The sequence below is a fragment of the Triturus cristatus genome, chromosome 3_1, assembly GCF_964204655.1.
Source record: "Triturus cristatus chromosome 3_1, aTriCri1.1, whole genome shotgun sequence".
Classification (NCBI taxonomy): Eukaryota; Metazoa; Chordata; class Amphibia; order Caudata; family Salamandridae; genus Triturus; species Triturus cristatus.
Genome location: NC_140583.1, coordinates 906875100 through 906902964, shown reverse-complemented (window position 1 = coordinate 906902964; position 27865 = coordinate 906875100). Strand labels below are relative to the sequence as shown.

The window sequence follows — 27865 nt, the reverse complement described above, 5'->3', positions numbered from 1 at the left end:
TTGGGAGTTCAAAAGATTTTATTTGTACATATCGGGAAAAAAGACAATGTAAAAGAAGCTTCAAAATATTTATTTAAGGCTGTTATTTGAGATCCTGAAAGCTTAGCATTTTCATAATAATACTTCCTTCTTCAGGGCGTGCGAATCGTAGGCCCTAATACTAGACCAATATGAACCATGGAATGATTGGAACCATTTGTATGTACAAGTCAAGTTCAATAGAAAAATAATTTCATCCCTAAATGTAAACAGGGTGTTTTTGTTTTCCTTTCTTTGCATCTCAATTAAAGGGAGTCTGTGGACCTGGAACTTATGTTTTAAAACCTCTGACTTCAGCAGTCCTTTGAATAGTAGTCTTTTTCGTTCACAATCCTTTGGCGACACAACACTACAGCACAGTTAGATTCGTTTCCTTGCATGCAAAGCGATACTGTGTGGCTTTAACAATACACCCGCTGTAAGTTACAGAACACAAATTTCAAAGTTCAAAAGTGGCTGGGATTCGGTGTAGCGGAGAGGATCTGAGCAGTTCGGTTCTTTCTCGACTAGTATTCGTTCAAGAGGTCCCTGAAAAACAAAACAGTGACACAGTCATGTGGATCATCAGTTAAACACATGCTTACCAAAGACATATCATTCATAGACACAACGCACACTGCCAACTAACTTGTCTGTTGCCGACTCAACCCCGCCACACTAGAACACATGATCTGTAGATTTTGTTCAGCAAGCAGTTTACTGTCATATATTTTATGTGAAATTGATTTCAAATATATTCTCTGGCTTGGGTTCATAGTCATGTTTGTTCTTAGACTGTAGTCCATTTTATGTACAATCGCATTGTATTGGTATTATTTAAAGTCAAATGAATACAGATATATCCGGCTATCTGGTGAGAGAGGTTGCCTGCACACAGTCCTCTAAAGATTTGAGACTATGAATGTTCACCAATGAATATTAATGAGCTGGTTGTATGCACAGGTCTTGCAATTAAATAAGGAGAATGATAATGGCATACACATTCAACAACAATTTCCAGACTCTAAATTTGTAGCCCGATTAACCAATTCCGGTCTTGCAATTTTTAAATAAAATCTATCAATTTTTACCTTACTCTGAGAGGTGGTATTAGTTATACAGCAGATTTTATTTTTAGAAGATAATTATGCCGCAAAGAACTATTTAATAATTTACAAGGAATAGCAGTTTCTCCCAGTTTAGAGTTTTAAAAATGTGTTTTACAAAAAAGCAGTAATGGGTCTTTTCACTGTGATTTATCTAAGCATATCAATTCATTGGGGACAGAAGCATAGCTTGCTTGATGCTTTTCCTAATTTGATATTTCTTATTGATCTTCTAAGATTTGAATGCACGGAAGAATGTACCTTCCCTGCCACCTTCTCTTAATCTCCTGACTGATAGAATTGTTTTTGGTATTTGAGAACCTGTAAAAACACATAAACTCATCTAGGTTGATATATTTTAGATTTATACCCTCACCACCTTTAGGTTAGATTTTCCAAATTCCATGGTGTGTTTAGTCAGAGCATTTGCAGATAATAATGGATTACTTTGCTGGTTATTTGTCAGATGAGGCCAGTGCAAATACAAAAATCCTCCTTATAGAAATATGGTGCTAATTAATGAGAATAACAATGAATGCATTTTAGCTACTTCCCCTTTTTGGAATCTCTGGCTCTTCCTTTATATGATCCAGAGATTAACCTTGTTTTTTAAAAACTAAAACTGATCACTTATGATTTATCATCCTTAAAACTTTAAACAAGCAGCTCTCAGAATTGTGATAATTGTTGCAAACTCAAATCAAAGGGAGGAACAAAACTTACCAAAAACTTTAATATCAGTGGTAAAAGGGGCTGGGATTGATTCAAGCATCACTTATGTTATATTCTTCATTGTGATGCTCTAAGTGCGATGGTTATGCCCAGACATGAGTCCAATACTCAATTAAATTCAAATACGATTTATTCGATTTAAAAATATTAAATCATAAAAGCACAATACATTAAAAAATATGCAACATATCATATATAGTCCAATACTCATGGTCTTGGGTTGTTCGTGATCCAGGTCATAAATGACCTGGCTTAGCAGTTTGTGCTGGACTGTTCCTATAGAAACAGGACCAAGGGTGATTTACATATGACTGGGTCTCATTTAAGGTGGCATGATGGGTGGGAAAATGATGAACTGGGATGTGGCCCGAGAAATTACTAGTAGCTGAGCCTAATTCAATTATTCCATCTATCGGTCTTTGAATTCTTCGTTACCATACAAATAAGACATGCTAAATATGTCTTCTCAAATTTCAAATGTCTATAATCAATCCAAAGAAACATCTCATTTCACAAATAGTTTTCCACCTAGATTCAATGTCAAAACCCATCTTTGTCACCAATGTTTTGCATGAAGAAATTGCCCCAAAAGGAAACTATAATCAGCAAGCACATTTCTGCTAGCGTCCACTGTCTGTTTCAAATAACCAATGGGCGTCAAGAGGATAAATGGAGACAATCATGCATTAATTTGGTTCAATTTTTCTTTTTTCTTTGGATTAACTTTCTACTCTTCTTAGATGCATAAATCTGTATCAAGAGATAGTTCTGCACCCTTGAGCATAATAAAACCCATGGGCAAAGCTATGATGACATCTTTTTTTAAGATAATGCCTCTTTGCAAACTACAATAGTTTCAAACTCCATCAGGAAGGCATTGGTGAAACCATATTTAATTAAGTCTATTTTAAATGCAACTTGAGGCTGTTTAAGACACATAACATTATCCATTGTAGCTAAACTGGCTGGGACAAGGCACTCAGTTGATGTTGAAGTGATCAAATTGAAGCAACTAGATATGCAGATCGTTTCATATTAACAACAGGACTGCTGTCTATTTTAACACTATCACTTGACAATTTGAATTTGATTCTCAATAATTGCATGGTATGCCTCCTCATCTTATTAGTTCTATTGTATGCATTTGATATTGTGAATCATAGTTTCACCTTTGATTACCTGGCTCTGATCGGAGTGGCAAGACTAGATTTAGTGCGGTATTACTTATTTTTACCAGGCTTCAGCCAATGCCAACCTTTTACTAATATTCTCCCAGTGCCTATGCAGTTACCTACCTGGTCAGGCCTTTTTCCAGTTTCATCAAAGAAAGTGGTGAAACCTTTGCAGAATGTGCAATTGCAAATGTTACATTGTGTTGTGATCTAAAGCAATATGACCATGTCTCTCTTGTATGTCACAGTCTTCAGGGGCTCCCAGTGGAAGAACATTAAGGGGCAATACATGTTACATCAAGTTTTTGACAATATCACATCTTCTTTTTTAACTTACAAACTTTGGCCTTAAGTCCCATGGATAGAGCTTCATTCAAGCAGTGAGATCATTATGAAAATGTCCTGCTTTAGAGAAAAGGAACACTGAGAACTGTGTTGAGTACTCCTGTTGCCCTTGGGGAATTCCTTGTTTTCTTCTGAACCTATATGGTTCTACTATAGCAATTTCTTCTATTTTTGTGTGTTCTAGTGCCATGATCTCAAAAGAAAGAATTTGTCAAAAAATGAAAATTGAAATCGATAAAAGAACCAATATGAAACTAGGATAATACTAATATAAATATCATAGAAATAACTGTGTATCCATAAGGAGGCGAGGAGGCTGCTTAGTTAGGATGCTCTATGTCTGTGGTGGACAAGTGTTTTTACAGTGCAGATAAAGGGAAATAGTGGCAGTGATGGAATGTTTGCAGGAAGGACATGGCATGGTGTTCTGTTATGGCTCTCATTATGAGTGGGCCGGTAATCAGAATTTATGCAGGGCACTAAATGCTGCCCATCTAAATGTTTTTTCCTGATAATTGTGGCTAACATGCAGATTTGGTTTATATAATCTGGTATTTTCCAGGCATTGCCTCCCCCCCAAAAAAAAACTATTAGCAGGGTTGTCCTGCTATTTATGAGTGGAATGCAATTTTTATCATATACTCTAATTAATCTACCAACTCGTAATAAGAGCCATGAATGGATGGATTATTGGTATTCTTTTATTTTCAGTGGCTAGATCTATATGAGCATTTGTAAGATATATCAGCTTTTTTAAAGGTGTGGCAACCTGTAGTTGTTTAATTTGATAAGTAACATTGTTCTTTTAACAAACTATATTTAATTTTGGAATAAATGTTATACCTCTGTAGTTTAGTGCGTCATTCTTTCTCTTACAGACATGGGGTGTTAATGTTCTTATTTGATTTAATTATACACTGTCAAACTTCTCAATTGAAGACAAATGCTATGGGCAGAGTAAATATACTACTTGGTGTGTGGCAAAGTAATGAATCAAGTCAAGTCTGGCAAATTTCTCAGACACCATGGGTTATCCAGGACAATAAAGCAGAATGGGCTTTTATTGAAAGGAAGATCATTCCACCATTTTATTCCTATCGATTGAATCAATTTACATCCTGAGGTTTCCTTTTCAAACTTGAAGGAAACATGTACCTCTTTGGATCAAGATCTCAATAAACAATACTGCACATGGATTGTGAGATGTATGTGTCAGAGTAGGAGAGGAAGAGGTAGAATGTACAACAGGCACAGTTGTGGCATCATAACACATTTATTGACGAACACAATGATATTGTTAATTTGGCCATCTATTACCAGCAGAACCAGAAACTGCTGAGGGTGATGTAGAGGTTTATATGACTGATGAGGATATTAGCATTCTGACCTTTGCTGTTGGTGCATAATAACCAAAGATAGCAAAGAGTGAGATTAGTGAAGGTTTGTCATACACGTTAGATGTAGTGAATAATGGGAAGCTGTAATTCTGCAGCTCTGAGAGGTGCCTGTTATGATATGATGTGGCCCTCCATTCTATTTTCAGCAAATTTAAAAGATAATTATTTCAATTCCTGGATACTCACAGCTTGGGAATTTTTAATGACATATATAAAAATGCAATTAATATTCATACCTCTCAGTAACTTTTGTGTTGATTAACCAATTTAAGAATTCCTTTGCAGCAATAGTATCCAGAACTTTATTGATATCGCTTGTAAAGCTGCCATCAGCATGTCTTCTGCCCATGTCTTCTGATACAGTATTTTCTTCTGAGAAACTTTAGAAAGTTGAAATTTCATCAGAAATTTCATCATATAGTGCTAAGGGCCATAACATACTTTTGAACAATGACCTAATGAAATTAGGCTAATACATTTATGCATAATATCTTATGATGATAAAAGCCCAATGAAGATGTAAATGTCTTGCCATGTCTTTGCTACCAATCACTGATCTTAGATATCCCTGATGCTAGTCCAATAAACTGACACACATTATACAATTAACCTCAGTATTAGAAGTGATTATGAAATAATCCATGCTCAATACGGCTTATACCTACTAGCGTTCTCTTATTTCATGACAAAATAATGTTGTGTTCCAGACATTAAATCTACAACAATATAATCATCTTCCTGAAATAATATGTAGCAAGGATTATGCTCCCTTGATTTACTTAAGTGAAAACAGACTGTCATAATCACATTTATAATATAAATGTGTAATTAGAGAGTAATAGTTTATTCATGCAATGACATTGATTGGTTTTATGGATCTTGGCAGTGCAGTTGTGCTACAGAAATCACATTTTCTCCAAACAATGTAACTTAACTACTATTTTGGTCTAGAATTTGGGAAATACAATTAATGTCAAAACTATAACATTAATGGAATTGGCAAATAAATGGTAAAATCTACAACCACATTTCAACTATCTATTTCATACATGTAAGATGTGAAATATTGAGAGCCAAAGCAAGTTTAAATAATCTACAGAACTTCACACCTACTAATGCCTTTTAATGTCCTACTTTGGCCATCTGCCAGACCCAAGCTTCAAAGGTACACAAACAAAATAACAAAGAAGGAGGGGAGTGGAACACTCAACCTATGTGACCGGGACTTTGGCAATGAACAGACCTTCTATAAACTAGTGTGCCTTAGAAGGAGGACTAATTTGTGCTCTGTGGGACATTTTAGGATATTTCTAGGAGAAGGTAATGGAATGCATTTTTTAAGTACTGGACTGAAATGATTTTGTGCGGGCTGAGAGTAGAAGAAATGGCCATTTACCTAACAGGATACCCTCTGCCATGTTGGATTTTGTTTTGCATTTTTGACTGAGAGAATTTTGGTTCTAGTAGACCACCAACAAAAGGCAATCACTTAATTGTACGGTGGAAAAGATGGATGTGAGGTATGCGGTAATTCTTTTGGGATTAGCTTCAACCTACCAATGACTCATTCATTTAAAACATTCTTAATTGGTGTACAGGACTTCGGGGCCAGTATCAATCCAGAAAAATAAGGAAATCTCTCTGCCACATGCAAGAAGAGTTTCTGCTTCCTGCCACAAGTAATATTGGATTTTGGAACTCTGGAATGCAATTTCTTTACCAGTTCCACAGAAAACATTGGATGCGCAACTGCCAGAACACCTGGAAGTTGGTGGAATTTGATTCCTTTAATCTATATGCTGAGGACCTGGGTTTTGAATAGCCAAAACAACTCTACACAAACTGCTTATGAATTATTTCTTAGAATACTGCCTGAATGATTTTTTTATCTTCAAACCTACAGTAACTTTCATAGTTTGGTCACGGATTCAAAATGTCAGCTGTCAAACCATTCTGGACCCACAACTTCAAGAAACAAGTCTATTCTTCTGCTTGAGACACAAAAACATAGGGGTGCAAAATAATCCAAAAGGGCTTTATACTCTTGTTTCCCTATCTGTGGAATTCCCTTCCATGTGCCAGTCACATGATGGATATACTTTGTGCAGCACCTTGCTTTTTGGGATTAGGGTTCCCTAGAAACATGTTAAAAATAATTTATAATAAATAATAATAAAGTCCTTCCACATGATGGAGCTTTCCACTTCTGCAGTACCAGATGGGTTCAAGTCGAGAGACTGATATTTCAAAGCTGGAAATACAGTGCTGGTTTGTTCTGCATCCATGTTTCACTGGAGATCATGCATAATTACCAGAACCACAGCGGCTTTGATTTTTCCCTATTAGTGTCTTTTTGGTCTTTCAACCAGAATTTCTGACCAAATGTTTCATCAGCTTTCATGCATGGACACCTCTTCCTTGCAGGAGCTTTAACATGAATGTGTGCCTAGGCACAGTGACTTCAAGTCCCCTCATCTACATTTTAAAATCAATTTTATGTGCATAGCATTTCAGCTTGACCTACTGGATCTGGTTTGAACTGACAAATCAAACTCAGTAAATAGATAGACCACCATTCAGAACCCACTCGGTTCATCTTCAATTCTTTCTAGGTGGCTTGACTTGGCTCCTGCTCTGCCTAAGCTCCAGAAGGTATCACTAGGTGCAAGCTTTTATCCTCTGTCCACTGGGCATACCCAGCAAGATCATTTTCCTTCCATTACAAAACCCATGAATAAGGTAGAAAGCAGTGTTGAGATACGTAACAAAGACAAAGTGCACTGGAATCCCTGATAGAAGAGAAAGGTGATACATTTGTAAAATAAGTCAACGTAAAGGCTAAATAGCTGGATGCATACTTTTGTTCAGTGCTCAAAATGGTACTCAATGATGGAGGTTACACATGAACTGCTAAAAGTAAGAGATTTTAGGTTTCTGATGGCATAATAATAATCCACATTTGTAAAGAGCGAACAATCACCCGTAAGGGTCTCTAGGCCATGGGGGCCGTAAGGAAGATTAAGCAAACTATTGCCTAGAGTCACATGGTGCTGGGCTAATCTGCCACCAGCACCAGGGATCGAACCGTGATCCCCAGATTCCAGAGTCAGTCGCCCTGGCCGCAGCGCCACACCTCTTCCCTAACAGTATACATTAAACTTGTATATAAAAGAGAAGCAGACAAATAAATAGTGATATTTATACAAAGAATTAATTCAACTGCTCACAAACTGCACGTCACATCAGAAAAATGTCAGTGGTGGGGGAATGAATGGAAGCAATTAACATGAATTAATATAAACACCACATGCTTCATTAACCAATATAGCACACTGGTGAGGGCTGAATTGTTTGCTAAGTGCTCTGAAGACCTGACATAGTTTGAGCCATTACGATTATAGGGCTACTAGCACATGATGATGGCAGAATGTTTCAATTTAAGTGGGAGAAACAGAACAACAAACCTTGGAATGTTGGAACAGGAGGCCTATACCAGCCATTATTGGGCTGTAACCACTCTAGTGTCTTCAGTGGAGTTTTCAAAATTTTAATGGGCTAATATAGCCAGAGAGCCTGATGTAGCAGGCTCTACCGTCCATTAAAGGCCCACTCCAGTGGTAAAGGCCAAAGCTGTTTAACAAGGAAGCAGGCCTTTAATGGCCAGTAGAGCCTACTACAGAGGACTCTAAGGCTATTAGAACATTCTGCCCAAAGAGGGCAGAATATTATAATTTGTAAAACAAAGGCCACAGAGAGCCCAAGGGCTTTGAAATCCCCTCAGGCTCCATGAGGCCTTTGTTCACAGCTTTTGCTGTGAGCATACATTGGAATATTGATGCGCCATGCTTCTACCAGCCATTAGAAGCCCGGAGCACCCTATTGTCTTCAATGGAGTGCTCAACTAATTTAGAATACCTGTTTCGGGGTAACACCCCTCATCAGCCAGGCTAGCTTGAATCCAGTGGCAAAGTGAGCAAGGGACCCATGTCTGGGCATACCCTGCAAACTTAGGGCGAACAAAGCAAACACAAGGAGATGATGGTCGGAGCGCTGAAACTTTTCAGACACTCACCCCCAGATACAGATCTCCTTGTTTTAGCTTTGTTCTTATCAGCTCACGTTAATGAGCTGTATCTCTTGGGGGAAAGAGTGAGTAGTAGCACCCTTGATGTTGTGGCAGTTCTGTTTCTGGTTCAAAAAAGCTTTACTGATTTATCCATAGGTGCCTTATTCCATTAATCTTCAACAAATCATTTACTGGAGTGCTCCCAAGAAGTTGAAAGCAAGAAGTAGTTTAACACGCATATTTATGGGAGAGTAACAAAACGCACTAGAGCAAGTTTCATTGCTGTGCTGCGTTACAGGGAAAGGGCAGGAATGCACCATATTTAAAGCAATACAGTGCATTCCTGTCCTTTCCCCTGCATTGGAACACAATGGGCTGCCTAGTGCCAATGCAGGTATCCATGCACCATGGTGCAAGGGTGCCTGCATTGCATGCAGGATTGTTTTTGTATAGGAAGGGGTACCGTCCTGTACAAAAACAATCCTGAGAGGCTTTTTCCTCTTTCTATGTGTGCTGCAGGATGCAATACACATAGAAAGAGGAATAAATGAGGAAAAATAAACATTTCTCCACATTAAGCCTCTCCTGGGGAGGTATATCTTTTTGGTGCATTCCTAGGTTTACCACTTCTTGTAAATCTGTATATGTGTCACAATCTATGGATGTTGTCTAGGAACACAAATGCAACACCCATGGGAACACCTCCATGGTGCAGAGTAATGCAACACAGCGATTTGTGCTGCGTTACATTGCAAAAAATTTATGAAGCTATGCAGGACCACACACGGTGGCCTGAGTGGCTTCATAAATCTCACTTTTCATTTGTGTAGCTCCTGCACCACATTGCATAATGCAAAAGTGTCTCAATGGGGCTCACAACGATGCCCTAAGTCTTCCAGTCAGTGATATTTTGTAGCTAATAGAAGTGGCTGTCAAAGTTGATGCTTTCTGAGAGTTTAAAAACTATTTTTGGGAAAAAAAGATTTTAAGAATGCTAATAGAATAATAGAGGATTCATGGAGAGCTCTGTGCATGCTGAAAAAATTCATTGTTTATGTTGCACTGTATTAACTAGGCTTGTGCCACGTAACTACCTTATATGATATAATATGTACCTACTATTTACTGCCATCTAGAAAACATGCATTTGAGAATTAGTTAATTGGCTCTACAATATGCAGCAATAGTCTGTAGGCCCTATGATTAACATATGCTTTATGTCACATCACACAGACTATATATGGATCTGGAAATAAAGTCGAATATACATTTGAGCTACCATTTGCATACTTAGCTCCCTTTCATACATTAAGCTATTTTTGATTTTAACTTAAAAAAACATACTCAGTTGTACATTCACAAGGTTTTTCTGATGTTACCAGTTTGGCTGCATCTCTGGTCTATAGCAGAGTTCTCCAGTCAGGCCTGGAGGGCCGGATCCATGACAGATTTTTAGCATATCCCTCTTTAGATGAAGATGAAGATGAAGTTATCTCAAAATGCTGGCATGGATCCAGTCCTCCAGGACCGACGTTTGAGAACCATGGTCTATAGTGAAAAATAACTCAAGTGAAAATGCTTGTGCATCAAAAATTAGTACAACAAAATAGTGTATAGTAAAAGCATTAGACCACAAAAGCTCATTCTTTTGAAACATATATTGCAAATAATCTGGACCACAAAACCCCAAATATTATGATTATCCTTTAAACAAAAAGTAGTTAAAAGTGCTTTGAAAGTTGAAAACTGTTACAAACTGGCTTGGGCCTTAGTCGGTGGTGGGAGAGGGCTTTACAGCAGGAGTGATGATGTCCAAAAACTGCACAGTAACATGGACATGGCTAAGATAAGTACACCTTTTTAAAAAGTAGAAAGAAAAAGGGGGCATTTAGAGCAGGGTGGGAGCCAAAAGAGTGAAAGTATAAGTTGAGAGAGCCTGTGAGGACATTAACTAGAGGGGAAAACAGGGGGCGAGAGAGGGATTACCTACATATAAAAATAGAAGGAAACATTTCAAGGAGACCAGGAAGAAGGATTGTGATCAAAGTTGGATGTAGACTGGATAATTAATGAGCATTGGGTGGGGGCTACAGAGAGTAACCAAAGGAGGCAGTAGTAGAAGGAAGATATTAACTAGATTGAGAAAATAAGTAGTCATAGGGGTATTCCCCCATTAGCCCCTTCGGAGTGCGTGGCCTGCGTGGAGCCGCCCCCTGTCACGGGTGGCAGGTGTGGAGGATGGCTCCATGCCATCACAGCTCCAACCTTGTTGGGAGCGTTGGCACTTCCCCCACGGGCCCACCTCAACATGCCTACATTGGGGGAGCCAGCACTGCCCCCACTCGGCGATCTGATGATGTCATCAAAAGACTACAGGATGCACTGGAAACCACCTGTTTCCAGCATGTCGTAGAAACAGGGTAAGTTTCTCCTCCGGTGACAGTTCAGGGATGGCAGAGAGACACTGGGCGAAAGGAAAGAGTTTTTCCTTTCCCTCTGTGTCTTTTTGCACTGTCTTCCTGCTGTGCTATTGTGGGTGGGGCCATGATCGTGTAGCCGGAATGCACTCACTATGCCAGCAGGGATTTGTTTTCCTTTTGGGAAGCAGCCCCTTAGGCAAACTTCTCTCCCCTTTAGTTTGGGAAATATTTTGGTTGTTTCTGCCCCCTTGGGGGCTGGTCAGCCAAGTTTTTAGATTGATCTGCCCCCAAAGGGGAGGGGGCAGAAAACCCACAAGACACCAGGGATAATTGTTTGCACAATTCTGGGAGTGGCCTCTTTGGCAAGGGTCGCTCCCCTTTTACTTTAGCACATATTTTGGCCAATTCTGCGCCCCTTGGGGGCAGATAGGTAAAAATTTCAGGCCAATCTACCCCCAAGGGGGCAAAACGTCACTAGACACCAGGGAAAGCTTCTGTGTGTGAACTGGAGGTTGGCTGAGGGTCTGTGTGTACTGGCATTTGGCTCACTGTGTGTGTACTGGCATTTGGCTGGTGGTGTGTGTGAACTGATACTTGCCAATGTTGTCAGGCAATATTCATCAGATAGATGTTAAATGTTTTTCCATTTCATCATTGCAGTGCATCTTCTTATCCTTAGGCAATATGAAGCTAAATTACAAAAGTACATAAAAACCATGAGAGGAGTGGTTGACACCAGCTCCTTGGTAGTTACTGTAGAATTTGAACTTTTTTCTAAAAAATGTAGAAATCAAATGGTACTGTAACAACAATGTTGAAACAAAAACTAGAAAAGTGGCTACAAAAAAATACAACATATAACAATAATTGAAATGTGGTTCAAATATACATGTTGGGGTTGGAGCAGTAGATGAGTTTAAGGGCAATGCTATTGTTGGATTTTGGATATCTTTAGGGGTTAGGGTGAGGGTTAGAGTAAAGTATGGTGTGAGGGAAGATAAACATTAAGGTGTAGGGTAGAGGTAATGTGTAGAGTTAGAATTGAGTTAGTAGTTAGTGAATGTGTAAGTGACAGAATTAGAGTGAGGCAAAGAATAAGGGATGATGTAAGAAAAAGGGTCATGGTTAGTGTTGGAGTAATGGTTAGTATCAAAATGGGGCAAGACTTATGGTTAGGGTTAAGCAATGGGGTTAAGAGTAGTTTGACAGAGGGGTGGGTTAGAATGATATTAACAGAATGTGCAGGGGATAGAATAAGAAAAAGGTGAATGAGAATGGTGGTGTGCAGAATGGTATAACAATATTGGCATAAAACCATTGGAGACAGCATATTATAAAGAAAAAATGTTATGGTAAGGAATAAGCAGGGAGACAAAGTTTGGGATTAGTTTAAAGGTTTAGATTTCACTAATGTAGTGTTACATTTGGACTTTTATCCCTCTAAATCCTTATATTTTCCATAAATATACATGCCATCCACGAGTTATATCCTTAACCTTTTTTAGCTTTAGTTTTCCATCTCAATTTTTATATTTATATTTTTAACATGCAATCTTTTATTCACCCCACAAAAGAATATCCCAGTCCTGCTGGTTCGATTTCACTAAGCTCCACTCTTCGTGATGGAAGCACAGCACACTGAGGGTGAACATACTTATTCATAAACAGGGCATTTACACCATAAAACGTTCTTCTATTTTCATCTGACAGAACACACATTTAAACATTTTCTAAATCCAGTATATTGATACTTACTCTCTCCGCCCTCGTCCGTTCACTAACCAAGCAATAAATTCCTTTGCAGCCTGCTTTTCGAGGTAAGAGCTGATATCACTGGTAAGGGTTCCATCTGCATGCCTCTCGTATTCAGCATGGCGCCTCGTAACACCACTTTAATGAAGAAACAGAGACACCATCAGTACTGTGCATCTCAGTGTTCATATTACATTCAGTGAACTTGACTTTTACAGTAACTGGCTAATGCCTAGTATTGTACATATCATGTTTTTGTGATTCACCTTACAATGTACAATAAGAAGCTTATATGTGCTGCCGCTTTTACTATGTATTTAAACTTTCAACCACATTGGCATTTCCACACAAGAAAAAGAAATCAAGCAGGTGTAAAAGGGGAAAGGAATCTTAATGGGAGTGGGAGCTGTGAAAGTTTATGGCAAAGGAACATCAAAATAAAACCTCATCCCTTGAACTCATTACATACAATTGTACAGCTTTCTTCAGGTCAAAGGCTCATCATGAGAGCTTTTATGCAGCACCAGCAATATTTGAGTCTGTTGGAGGGGAGGCATATGGATGAGAAATAAAAAAACATGATTACACAGTAAATTGAAGATTCTTCTTGAGTCCACCAAATCTGAGTTTTAAGATGCAAGTAATTTTTGGATCAGCCAAGTGCATTACCCAAATTGGTCCAGATTTGGTTAAAGTTGTATGGTAAAGAGGCGAAGGATGGACACCACCTGAGGTCTCAAAATCTCTCTTTGCAGTGCTCTTCAAAGATCTGCAAAGCTCCAAGTCACCCTTCTAAGCTGTTTTTCACTCAGGCAATGAAAGATTTACAATGATTGTAGAGGGAAAACCCTTGGACCTAGGTAAGAATTTTGGGTTGATGTGGCGAACTGTGGGGCATACTCAAAAAGCCGTTAACATAGGGTTATGTGTTTTTGTATCTAGAAGTCATTTATGGGCTACAGAATTGTGCTGCCTTTCCTATAGTCCATTACATCAACCACTACCACCGAGACGGATGGAGACTGCATTTCTCTGGTTATATAATGAAGCTTCCCCAGGCGGTCGTTAAAACTGTTTTATTCTTTTCCTACACTCACTGGAAATATTCCGTTGTATTCCTAAATTTTTCCTTAGTTCTTCATATCTTCATATCTCCATCAAGTCTAGAACTCAAATCAGAGTTCAGAAGCTGTCATTATGCACAAGGACGTTAAAAATAAATGTCTTTCCTTACAACAACTAGTCCAAAAATGTTTGCCAAAGGTGTTTGCCCAATTTCGGATTATAGAAGTAGAAGCACATTTTTAGTCTGTGCCAGGAGCAACATGTAGTTTTTACTTGTTCTATGCCCTGCAAAAATTAACATTACTGAATGAAGCACAATAACTCAACTGTACTGCTAAACATAAAAGCTCAGAGCCGATACACTTTTTACAATGAAAGAAGCTAATTTACATGGAGTCCAGCCCCCTTGCAAATCTGCTGAAGGCTTCCCCAGTAATTCTCAGTAGTACACGTGTTGTTCTTTAACTATGTAGGAAGTACAATTGTGTCTATCACTTCGGGGTAAACACAGATATTTCCGCACAAAACACATTGGCTAGACACTAAAGGATCTAGACGGACCTTGTAGACTCCCAGAAAGGGGTGCCTGCCATCAAAACTTACTTCTTTTGGTTCTGAGTCCCCATCAAAGGCATGAAGCTGATGACTCAAACTGTAGAACAAGCTAGGCCCAGCTTAGTGGTTATTGGGGTGCTATTATGCAAATCCAGCCAGTCAAAATATGTTAAACTGTGCACCAACCTGGAAGTGTGTTGGGTCACCTGATTAATAGCCTGTATGCTTTGTTCTGAGATCCGGAACAAAATCATTAGCCTTGCACCTGATGGAAATCGCAGCTAGCTCATTTATTTTACCAGGTCTATAGTGCAGTTAGGGTGCAACGAACAAACTATCCAGCTATCAAAGAAATCACACCTCCCAGACGAATAACAATGTGCATTTGTGTCCATAAATGTTTCATAGGCGATAAAAAAAATTCAGGGATATTTATTTTTTTGTATAACTTAAAGAATTATAGAAATTTTAAAAGCAGACAAAATGGGTTGCCACATAACTATGGAAAAGGGGAGGCGAGACAAGCACTGGACACCACAAAGAACCCACGCAGATCTATTATTTCAAACGTTGACGTGTACATTGGTGGCACTGCACTTTTCCTAAAAGAGATAGTTACTGCAAAATCTCTTGGATCCAGGTTTGAAAGGAAGCTTTCAACAATACAAGGAACAGGTAGGTATTCATGTGAGCTGAAGTATTGGGCTGAATCCGGACACAGAATTCACTTTCTCCCACTTGTGCCACCTGGCCTCACAGGCTGCTACCATCACATCTACTACCTGTTCTAACTGACAAATGCTAGCATTCTGCTGGCAATCCAAAAGTATTCATCTATTTTTATATCTTGTCATTTCATATTAAAATATATGTGAAAAAAGCTGTCTATTATCGATCATTCCTATTTCTCAAATTTCATTTCATTGCCGTAATCATCTTTTATATTTCTAACATTTAATGACGTATCATTGAAGACCATTAATTTCACTATGACACCTTAAATTTGTGTTTCTATTTTATGTTATCCTTACTTGCATTGAACGCATGTAGGCTATAGAAATGTGGGATTGCACCTGCTGCAAAGAATATGAGGGCCAGATAGCGTTCACTGTGCCTCTTGTTTGCTTGAGGTCAATAAGAGATTAATGCTTAACTGTTTATAAGAAAATTGTATAATTTATATGGGTTTAATATCTTGTTAAATATTGCAATGACAGAAATAATATATCATAATATTTAAAAAATGTGATAATGTGGCTAATTCTAGTTGATTTCGTTCAGTAGGGTTGAGACTGTGCAACCAAACACCTAGAAGTATTTGCAAAAATATGCCCTTTTATTATTCATCTCATAATTTTAGAATTATGAACTGGTATATTACGTTAGTTTCTTTTATATAACACGCATACTGTTGTTACTTTAGTCTTTCTGTTCGGATTCTGTAGCTACTAACCCTGATTATGAGGATTACTATGTTTAAGATAGTTAATTGATGACATATTAAACATACTTACCCACTTCTTTTAGTGCTCATTAACCACTGGACAAAATCTTGAGCTCGCCTGTTGTCCAGATATTTGCTGTAATCGCTTGTGAATGTGCCTTGAGAATGGCGTTTGACCTCATTGAGCTGTCTGGAATCATCTAATGGCGTATTCTGAGGAGCTGCGAATGACCTTTCAACAAAATAAGAGAACAGTATTACTCTCAGGGTGAGCAGAAAATTTCGGAACACAAATTCTTGTCAAAGGGGATATTTACAGTAGAATGGAGAAGAGTGGCATTAAGCAAACATTGCTAACGCCACGCTTCTCCTTTCTGAAAACTCAGGGATGCGCCATACTCACAAGAGTGTGGTGCACCCCTCTGTTTCCCCTAGTGCTGGCGCTGAGTTCAGCTGCCTAGTGCCAACGTAGGCACCCTTGCACCATAGTGCAAGGGTGTCTGCTTTGGGGGAAGAATGTTTATATGCAGGAAGGTGTCCGTTCCTGCACATAAACAGTCTTTGAATGCTGTTTTGTCACTTCTATGTGTGCTGCTAAATGCAGCACACATAGAAGTGGCAAAACTGCATTTTTTTTAGAATGATTTTTTATGTGCAGGAAGAGGGATCTTCCTGCACAAAAACAATCAATGGCAATTTGCTGTTTCTATGTGTGCTGCAGGGAGCAGGAGAGCACCATATCTGCAGAGATATGGCTCTCTTCTCCTCTTTCCTTTGCGCCAGCGCTGATTTCAGCTGCCGTGTGCCATGCACACACCTTAGCGCCACAGCACTAGGGTGTGTGCATGAGTCTAGCCTAGGTTTTGTACAGGAAGGGTACCCTTCCGGTACAAAATACTATGCTCGACACAAGGTAAAGCTTTTCCCATTTTTCATGCGTGCTGCACAGTGCAGCACTCATGGAAAGTTGGAAAAGGAAGGAGAAATTAAAGCATTTCTCCTTCCTGGTGCCTAGTTGGAAAGGGCTCAGTTTTCTCACGATAAACCCAATCTACTGTTTTTAGTAAATTGGGTTTAGCATGAGAAACCTTGGGTGGTTGCATGGGAACACCCACGCACCACCCTTGGTAAGCCCCCATGGCGCAAAGTAACGTGAAGTAGCTCAACTTCGCATTACTTTTACGTTATTTCCAGCGCTAAACAAGTTGAATCCTGGAAAGTAAATTACAAAAAAGGATTTTGCGTAATTTTGCGTCAGTTTTGTGATGCAAACACGGCGGAAAAGCTTAGTAAATCTCCCCCGTGGTGTCATACGACCTCACGCTCGGGCAATCACATTCATACACACTTGTTCAAACCAGTGTGTTCATTTTCCGGTCATTTATTATATTGGCACTATGCTGATACACATATGAGCATCTTTAGTCATTTTCGATACTACAAGGGTTGAATCAGGATATTCCAGTTTAATGCATCTTGCGCCCATGACTTTGTGATGATTTGTTATCCATCCAAACATGCATTCAACCCTTTGTAACACCCATAAACTGACAGACGGCGTTTAAATCCCATTTAGTGACGCTTTTAATACAATTTCATGCTTACTTTGCTCAATTCCCTGCGACTGCATACAACCTGAAATATCCTTTGTGCACACACACCACATTGATAGCCGAGGTACCCATAGTAATCGGGGTATTCAACATATTTAACACCAGCATAGATTATTAAAGGCCTACAACATACCGATCAGAAACACTGATCTAGCCGTACATTTTATTAGATTTCTGTTCATGATGTTGTACCTCGATTTTTCCTTCAGTTGACCACTTTCTAGTGTATGATGATATTATTTGCGTTTTCTGTGAATAGGACAGTGTTGGACAATGGGTATCAGTACTCATCTCTGTGCATATTAGTGTGAAAGCTTCTTTGTTAAAGAAATACACTTTTTTGTTTTTTTAAGAGACTTTGGGCCATATGTAGGTGGGCTAATACAGTCGGTAACGGCCGAAAATCGGTAAAATTTCCGTTACCGACCGGTATTTAGCCCTTTGAGATGTAGGAGGCTGGATTGAAGGATTCAGTAATTTACCGATTCGGTATTTTAAGAAATCGGTAAAATTCCGATTCGGTAAATTACCGAATCCTTAAATCCTATGTAGGGAGCACTCAAGTGAGTGCATTTTTGGTTTAAGGATTTGTTATTTACCACCAACTACAAGTTGATGGTAAATACCGAATACCTTTTCAAAAGCAATTTTGTGCTTTTTTAAAAGTGCCATGTGGCAGACATACAGGGCATGTATGTGCGCCACATGTGCACACATGCACGATTCAGGGGTTCAACAGGGTGTCAATGTGACACCCTGCCACACTTGAATATGCTCCCCCGATTACCGATTCGGTATTTACCGAATCGGTAATAGTGAATGGCTTCCCATTCATTCCTATGGGCCTCCAGGCCCATAGGAATGAATGGGAAGGTATGCCTTATTACCGATTCTGTAAATACCAAATCAGTAATAACGAATATTACCGAATCGGTAAAATTTACCGATTTTTTACCTACATTCTTTTTACCGATTCTTAAATACCGAATCGGTAGAATTCGGTATTTAGGAATCGGTAAATAGAAATTACCTATATATGGCCCCTTATCATTAAATAGCACGGAAACCCATCCTTGGCTGTGTGTGGCCGTTCACCAGTGGTACGTGAAGTAACAGTGGATGTTGTAGCACCCAGGATGATTTTCTGCATGGCTAAATACTTATAAGACCTACTGGCTATACCAATGCTTGTTCTAGTTGTTGGGATTAGTGTGTGTTCTCAAGGAAACCATTCTATGCATCACTCCAATGTCCTATTGTAAATTGAATTAATAGAAGTAAGGTGAAATCATCAGTGGGGATTATGTGAGCAAATGCAGATTCTTAGTGGGCCTAATAGGTTGGAGGGAATTGAGTATTGTGAGGTTGCAGGTATTTGTTTTAAAAGTATGAGAAGATGTTATCCATTAAATGAAATGTGGGAAACTTGTAGATCTTCAATAACAGATAATAAGACAGGAAGTTTGCTATAAGGAGCTGTGCAGAGGATGGAAGTTTAGGAGAGAGTATGTCGATAGAAAGAAATGGTAGGAAAGCAATCCCTTGTTTTAAGACAAGGGCACTTTTTCATTAATATGAAGAATACTGTCAATGACACACTTATATCGAGTCTAATTATATTTCTAAAAAAACTATAAAAATGAGAACTAAACATTTAACAGCAGAGTGGGATCGATCTCACATGCAACTTCGAGATGCAAAGAATTTATCTTTAATGTATACTTCAAACTTTGGAGATAAAGGATTGTACAAATGGTTTAACTTGGGGTGCTCGAGTGGACTAGGCTGAGACAGTTCACTAGTTGCAATCTTTCAATAAAAAACTGTTTTCTTTTAAACAAGAGAATTGTTCAATTTACGAAATAAATATTTTATTCCATTTTGGTATTTATGAAAGAAGTCCATTTTATGTAAAGTTTAAGGAGTTAATTGTGAAAGTCATTCAGGGAAATTAATATACTATTTTTTATTATCGTGCTTTACAAAGCAATTGTTTTAAAGAAGAATGTGCATATTAAAAATAAATCTAAATTGATCCGAGGAAAGTTTACATAAATGTGGATACATTTACATTAATCTAGTAGTTTGTAGTTAGAATATGATAAATTCAAACCTGGATTTGTCTTCTGTGTCTTCAAGAGGGTTCTGGTAACTGCTTTGTATGAACATTAAAAGCATACCGGCCACACAGCAAATGGTTTTCATCTCCATCTTCTGGGACATAAATTGATACAGTTTAATGTAAGAAAATGTTTCCGCATTTTTAAGCATCACGCTTTGTTTACAACATAGAAAGGGAAATAAAGCAGTGAAATAAAAACAAGAAAAATAGAAAAACCGACTGCACCATATTGTGCAGGGAAGGACGTGGCATGTACTTTAAATAACTGTTCAGCCTTTCTCATGCGCTACAAAATTCATCAGACCTTGTATTATGGGAGGTGGTTTGTAGTTTGAAGGCTGTTGATGTGTATCGCACATTTTGCTGCAACCATGTTTAATTAAATGAGCCAGAACATTCCGGATCCGTGTTTGCTTGCCAGCTTCTATTCCTATAGTAGATTTCAAGAATATAATATAAGAGTAATATGGTGATATGCAAACAGCGAAGATATTAATAAACCACATCCCGTGCACTTGGGATGTGAGGTCAGTGCTTCTGAAAGGTAAGATTTAAAGAAGCTGAATTCACCAAGTAACTCTTCAATTACCAAGTATGGGGCATATTATCAAGACAGGTGATAAAATTATCGCCGCTTTAGCGGCAGAAAACTGCCGCTAAAACGTCGATAATGGGCTTAATAATATGCTCTATGGAATTCCAATTGAGGCTCAGGTTAGATGTTCTTCACATCTAACATGGGCTTCAATTGGAATTCCATAGAGCATATTATCAAACCCATTAACGCCGTTTTAGCGGCAGTTTTCTGCCGCTAAAGCAGCGATAATTTTATCGCCTATCTTGATAATATGCCCCTATGTTCTCTTAAACTTTAATTAGGGGGTGTTGAGGCAACACGCAGTTTTTCCGAGCTCTACAGTATTTCTGAGTGTTCTATTTCAGATTCATCAGGAACTTCTAAATGGGCATACCGTCTAAACAAAGAACGCTCACAGCCCTGATATTGAGTGTTGTTTTATGGGAATGATTCACAAATTTGTGTCCATAGGTAAGTGTGCCTTACTCTCAAACATTTAGGAGTCAACCAGAATATTACTGAAGAGTAGTTGGAAAATGCCCAAAAAGTTGTTTGTCATAGTACAAGCTATGGTCAAGCATAAATTGTGTGTTTCCAGATCCATGAGACTACTGAATAAAAATGCCATATCTGTCACAGATGCATTCTATGCCCTCACATTACATGAACACATTTTTGGGTGATACCTCTTCCATAGCACACAGTTGAGTACAGGGAAGGGAGAGACATTCATTCTGTGCAGTAATACATTGCTCATTGAAAAGCAAGCTGGATATTGAGCATACAGGTTTTATTAAGGCAGTGTGTATAGAAAGTTAATATATTATATGTAATATGTATAATATATATACTACAAGCTGCTCCAAGCGGACTCCTGAACCATGGTCGTCAGAGTGCACCGGCTATTCGGCTATTGAATAGCGTAGGAAAATCAGTAAAGACGGTCACTCAGGGTTAGAGTTGCTCATTGAATAAATATTTAACTCTGCAAGTAGTTTGGCCCTGAGTGAGCATCTTTACTGCTTTTGCTGCATTATATACATATGTATATATATATATATATAATGCAGCGAAAGCAGTATATATATATACATATCTACAGACGAACTCCGCCACTTAGATGCAGATGCACTGAAAGGACGGATATGGACCCAAAGCTTTGTGCAAAATCTTTATTTGATTTATAAACCCAGAACTGCCGCCATGACGCGTTTCGGCCTCAAAGAGGCCTTGATCACATGACGCCATGAGAAGGGATCTTGATTTTAAAGTAACGGTGATTGGAACAAGTGACCATCAAAGCTTAGTGCAATAGACATAGAGAAAACATGCATACCTATATACGGTAGCCTGCTAGCAGCAACAATCCAATATTATATGCAAAAATTGCCGATAAATACATAACAAATGCGCATTAATTCATGAACACATTTAAAAATGTGTTGTTAGCTAAAATCAAATGTGAGCACAGGTAGCATTGAACTCAATGTCCCTGTTGACATTAAATATTTGTTGGACGGATAATACCCTAGTGGGTGTAAAAACCAGCTAATTCATATCCAACAACCAACAACATATTGAAAATCCATGTCCGAAATTTGTTTAAAATGCACATTACATCCATGAACATTTAAAAATAACAATTTTCATTAGTTCTATATAGCCCATTGCCAAACTTCCAATCCTGACCAATACCACACATTTTTAACAATATAACTCAAGTGAGTTCCATTAGTATAAAGCACCATGCCTTGATATTGGGTCAGTCTAGTGCCTTAATGTACTTAAATATTTAAAAAATAATTTTCTCCATAAATATTAAAAAATTATTAAATGTGCAAATAGGCAAATCATTCAAAGGGTTCAATAGATTATTGATCGGCTGTCAATTAATAACAACCATCGAATGTTAGAGGCTAGCCTGGCTAGATGTAGTCATCCCATCAAACACAAGGTTCTGTAAGCATGGGTGCTAAATATGTTACTCTATGTCTAATCTAAGAGAAAAGTGCAAGTGCTTTTAAAACGTGTTTACAATAAATAAAAATGAGTGATAAAAACTATTATGTTAAAAATATATATTCGAAAATATTGTCATGAAGGGGTTAATGCGAGATGTCACAAGGGCTTCATATTAATTGTAGCAATTGATTGGAAGTATTTATAAACAGGTGTATAGGTCATCACTGGAGTTAAGCCTTTGTGTCCAACTCTAGGATGCACCTTGTTTCCATCCTCCTTAGGAGAGCCTCACGATTGCCACTGGGCCTGAGTGGTGGAATCATATCTACCACAAAGTAGCTCAGGTGATCCAGGCAATTGCCATGGACCACCATAAAGTGTCTGGCCACTGGGTAAGATGCGTCGTTATTGTTGATTGCCCTTATGTGCTGGAGTATCCTCTTGTGAACCTGCAACTTGGTGCTACCCACATATTGCAGGCCACATGAACACTTCAGCACATACACCACAAATTCTGTTTTACAGGTAAGCCTCTTTGATATAGTGATGGGAACATCGTGAAACGGGCTGCTGTAGGATGTTCTACTTCTGCCGTGCTTACATGCTTTACACATAGGACATCTTACAAATCCCTTCATGTTTTGTATCCACGATTTCGAAGTAATCATTTCTGGACTGCTCTTTACCAGCATGTCACTCATAGAGTGTGCTTTTCTGAATGCTATACTAGGGGAATCTGCAAGTGTTCCACCTATTATGGGGTCATTGCGTACTACTACCCAGTTTTTGTTGATCAGTTTACGCAAGGCTCGGTGTTGCCTATTGTAAGTTAGAATTAATCGTGGCGGATCAACATTTGAAGGCAATGTTACTTGTGGTTCCCCTATTATTCTTGGAGCCAGTGCCATGGATCTAGATATTGAATTGGTTTTTCTTATGGCCTTGTCAATGATGCCCTAGCCAGGAACCTACTCTTGCTTTCATTTTGTGCTGTTTCACAATCTGAGTCCACGCTACAAATGCACCTGATTCGCAGCATCTCTCCATAGGGAATGCTGCGAATCAGGTGCCCAGGATGGTGACTAGTGGTGTGGAGCACAGTGTTGCCCGCTTGCGATGTAACTTGGTTTCCAGTTTTCCTTGATTGATACACACTTTTACATCTAGAAATATATATGTTTGGATTCTGTGAATATTTTAGCGGGCAATGTTAATCAACTAAATATTAAAGAATGCTTTCACAAATTTTCCAACAATTCAGTAGGTAACATCAAATTGCAAGCTCCATTTGGAAAGGCAAAGAACACATGCATTATGACCTGACTGCGTCCCTGTGCAAGATTTGCCTTTGAACCACTTATATTAAATATGCTTCTCAAAATTAGCACGAAAGGCTGTTTTGTCAACTTCATACCGATTGTATAATTAGTAAGTAAGTTGTCAGCCCAGATGTCTTTATCACGTTTAATGGTCGTTATATTTCAAAGGGTTATTTATACAGTATAACAACAGAAAGCTCTACCAAGGTCTTTCAGTGATTTTTGCTTGAAATCAGGACATTACACATGTGTGGTCACGTTGATTAACCAATGCTGCTATAACGTTAAGATGGTCAGAGATGGAGCCAATAAAGCAATCTTTCTTGACTAGGTGATAGTTTCGTTCCCCCCATCAGCTTTCTTTTGAGGACAAAGACAAGTATAGATGTGTAGAATGTGATTTGGAAGCCTCAAGGAAAGTGGAATATTTAGCATTCATAATTGCTAAGCCCAGGGCTTCAGAGCCAGGAAGCGGATTCTCAACTGTGTCTCCATGCATGGCACAATCTTTCATCCTGCTTAGATAGCTAGTATCTTTATTATGAAGCTGATGACATGAAGGTTGTGTAGTACTTGTTCTGCTCTCCTGATCTAAAGTTCAAAATAGCCTAAGTTTTCAGTTTACAGTCAGGGAATTGTGGACACCGATCAGTTACGAATAACCCAAGCTATGCCAGTGTTAGAGCAGCAAGAATGATGCCTCTTACAGTCAAGGGTGTGTTGGAAGTACAGTACAACCAAGTGTATGGTTTTGAACAGCGACCAATAGAAAATTGCTGCCTAGTCTTACCCCAGTTGTCTGATGGCTGATTAGTTGCAGTAAATAATACTATGGCTCAGTGTGCAAGTCAGACACTTTTTATCTGCTCTGCTCAGTGAGCAATAGACTGATGCCTTAGGAATGAAATATGTGTGTGTGTGTGTGTGTGTATATATATATATGTATTTGCCATATATGAATGTATATACCGTATGCACAGTAAAAGGCATTTTTGCTACCTCTGCTGTCCAGAGGATGCTGGGGACCAGTAAAACAGCAAGGTAGGATAGGAGGTGTGGCAACATTACACCAAATTTTGAAGTCCAAGGTCTGTCCCACAGAGAAATGTATCCCTGACAGCACAATACTGCAGCAAGGAGCAATATTTCATGTTTCATCGCAAAGGTGTCACCTGACAAAACCCTAGGCTCCATTTCCTATCACACAAGTTATGTATTTCGCATGGAGGGGACATATTTTAAATATCCTAATGCCTCAATCCAGACTTTTCTTTTACTGAGATTTATTGAGGCTCCAAATATTATCCACAAGAGAATTGTTATGTTTGCTGGGAAAGTACACCATCAGTTTCCTTTGTAGCCTGCACTGACTTTATAACAATAAAATAGTCACCAGGATAATGACATGTTGTTGCATTTTGAAAAACATTAGTACATCTTTGAAACGGTCTTTTTGTGAATTTGATAATAATATAAATACACTGCACCAAGGCACTGGACCGAAAGAATAATCTATATATATATATAATAGTGACTAATAGATATTCCACATCTTTAACACATTTAACCAGTGCACTTTAGAGTGGAGTAAATATTGAAGCAATCGCTTTCCTTTCATTGTCATGCCTTTTCTGCCTTCTGTTCGGTATACCGAAAATTGGTACAAATCTAATAATTTTTATTTGATATCTAATAGCATGCCTTTTTTAATATTGGATAAAAGGAATATATTAACCGTTCTTAATTTCTACCAAGGGCGTTGCATGTTTGCGTCCAATAATCCTACACTGTTGCTTTGCATTAATATTGCTGAACTCTATTTAATTAATGTTCTTTTGAAACCTACAGCGTTTGCTTTATTATACTGTGGATTGTGCAAACGAAGAACAAGACCACTAACAGTTTGCAACATAGTAGCCAAGAAAGCATGTCTATAGAGTTTGCCTTTAGTCCATGGGCCATATCACATAAAGCGAGCTCTGTAGGTGCTAAATTTAGACTCAGACAATTTTGGGCTGACTGGTGCCTTAAGTAGTGGAAAAGAGGAAGCAGCACAATTTTGCCACCATAGATAGTGGAAATGGTCACTTGTCCTGGGAATTTTAAAGTAATGTGCTGCTTTTGGCTGGAAATGGAGCAGCATGTGTTTGCATATCTTAAGTAAACAACAGAACTTTAAATAATAACATACACAAAGAGACATAATAGCACATTAAAAACACAACAGGACAAAACATAACAGTGCATCATGATAAAAAGTCAAAATAGAACACTACAGCACTACTGTAATGCAATGCAACAAAACCCCATTGCAAGAAAGTAGCAAACTAAAAAGCAACAGTGCACATGCCCACCTCAACAAAGTGCCACCGAACAAATATGCACAAATGTTCTTGTCACACATCACCACCTACAGAGTTTGAATAAAAAATGGTAAAAGGTGTTTGGCTCAAGCACTGCCTTCACTTGTTAATTTGCCACCAAGGACATTAAATGTTTTGTGATCTGGCCCAAATTGAAGCGTCGGATGCTTGTTTTAGTCTTTGTAAGTTTTAAGGACTTAATTTTACAAAATAAACGTTATATATATTAATAGGCCACAAGGAACAGTTTTGTAACAAAAACTTTGTGCCTGCAATGGATATGGTTACATACTTTTTAATACGTCCAAAAAATGTACAAATTAACTTCACAGGGAAGAAACAAGGAATAAAATACCCATGTGACGCATAGATTGTTTTCAACTAGAATGTTAGAAAGGCAATTCGTTTACTGTCAGCAAACAGACCAATGCAACAACTACTCAATGCGAAACTACTCAATGCGAAATGTTTATGTTTAATATCGATATGTTAAAAGTGTGGAGATCAGTTCATATTTTTATAAATCGTGGAACATTCTCGGACTATTGCGTTTCCGTATTTAATTAATGAAAAATGGGGGTTATCAAATATTAAAGTTGTATTAAATATGCTCAAACCTAGGAGTTCGCATCTCATCTCCATTTGTAATATAGTTAATATATATAATATACTTTGGAAATATACGATATGTGTAAGTTTTTGAAGGTGTTAATACATAGTTATTTTATATTTGACTGTCTATAAGAAGGGAACAATTGTGTTGCTTAAACTGAATACATATATTTCCATAGAAAAATTGCCCATGATAAATTGGTCTTTGTGCCTCTTCATATTTCAATATATCAAAACATTCAAGGTTTCACTTAGTTACTAAAACCTGGAGGTCAGCTTCTCAGTTATGGGCGAAACGACAATGAGTTCATTTTCAAGCACTCATTCAAAAATGTATATTCCAAAGAAAAAGAAACATTATTCTGTCGACGATCCACTCTCTTTAAAGGCAAGACTATTTCCACACATAACTAAAGAACTTCTTACCTTCTTGAACGGTGATGGGTGTTGCAGGTAGGGGGGAAAGAGTACAACTCTTTCTTCTGGAACTTTGGAAAGTCTTCTGATCCTGAGAGATGTCTGTCTGCTCCAGCCACACAGCTTTTTATAGGGTTCAGCTTCAGTGAGCATTCGTCGGAGTGCATTATTTCTGACATAGATAACATGATTCACTTCTTTACCCATGTTTACATCTGACTGCTTTTTATTTAATTTCAGCATCACAGATGACTGGTAAATGTTTTCAAGCAATTGCACACAGTGAAACGCTTCCTCCGTGGCATTGTATTTCTATTTGCAATGAGCCCTTAATGGAGGCTCGATAGAAAGGAGGTGTCTGTGTCACAGTAAGTAAACATCACCACAGAACGCTGTGGTGTGAGATTGATAACTGAGCAAACAAGTGCGCCCGCCAGCAGCATGACATTTTCTTTGAAATCTGGAAGAATTCGTGCATCGAGCACTGTGTGCATTAGCAAATCGCATACAGTTTCTCATCTTTACTGAAAGTAATGAAGGGGATGGAAAAAGCGTTTCATCTTTAATAGAGATAATGAGATGTAATACGGATGAAATCACAGAGCTCAGAACTAACTTAGAAAACATAATTTCAAATAAATAGGAATTTAACGTAGAAATTTGAGTATCACAGCGAGATAATAAAGTTTTTGCTAACTTACAACAGACAGTTATTCTTTTGTTTAATATTGGTAGTTGGCAATTAGTACAATCCACAGTTAGTATAAAATAAGAATTCACATCTAGTGTGATCCTTGTTTATTGTGTC

At 38.2% G+C, this 27865-nt stretch overlaps 1 protein-coding gene across 4 annotated transcripts; it reads right to left on the bottom strand.

Moving 5' to 3' along the window:
• Nucleotides 1–27172, bottom strand: GCG (glucagon). Of its 4 annotated transcripts, none has more exons than XM_085645425.1 (6): nt 27067–27172; nt 19799–19899; nt 16143–16304; nt 13012–13146; nt 5007–5150; nt 1–567 (listed from the first exon to the last, which is right to left on the bottom strand). In XM_085645425.1, the coding sequence occupies exons 2-6, from the start codon at nt 19894–19896 to the stop codon at nt 546–548; spliced, it is 561 nt and encodes a 186-aa protein (XP_085501551.1). In that variant the 5' UTR covers nt 19897–19899; nt 27067–27172; the 3' UTR covers nt 1–545. The 4 variants fall into 4 exon arrangements, with proteins under 4 accessions (XP_085501551.1, XP_085501552.1, XP_085501553.1 ...); XM_085645426.1 differs by having other exon boundaries at nt 19799–19896; nt 27067–27163; XM_085645427.1 differs by lacking the exon at nt 5007–5150.
• Between the last annotated feature and the right edge of the window lie 693 nt (nt 27173–27865).

Coding starts and splice junctions, on each gene's coding strand:
- GCG (XM_085645425.1), bottom strand. CDS start 19,896: ATGGAGATGAAAACCATTTGCTGTGTGGCCGGTATGCTTTTAATGTTC. Junction 5,151..13,011: donor AACGGACGAGGGCGGAGAGA/GTAAGTATCAAT, acceptor AACTTTCTAAAG/TTTCTCAGAAGAAAATACTG. Junction 568..5,006: donor AACACAAAAGTTACTGAGAG/GTATGAATATTA, acceptor TTTGTTTTTCAG/GGACCTCTTGAACGAATACT.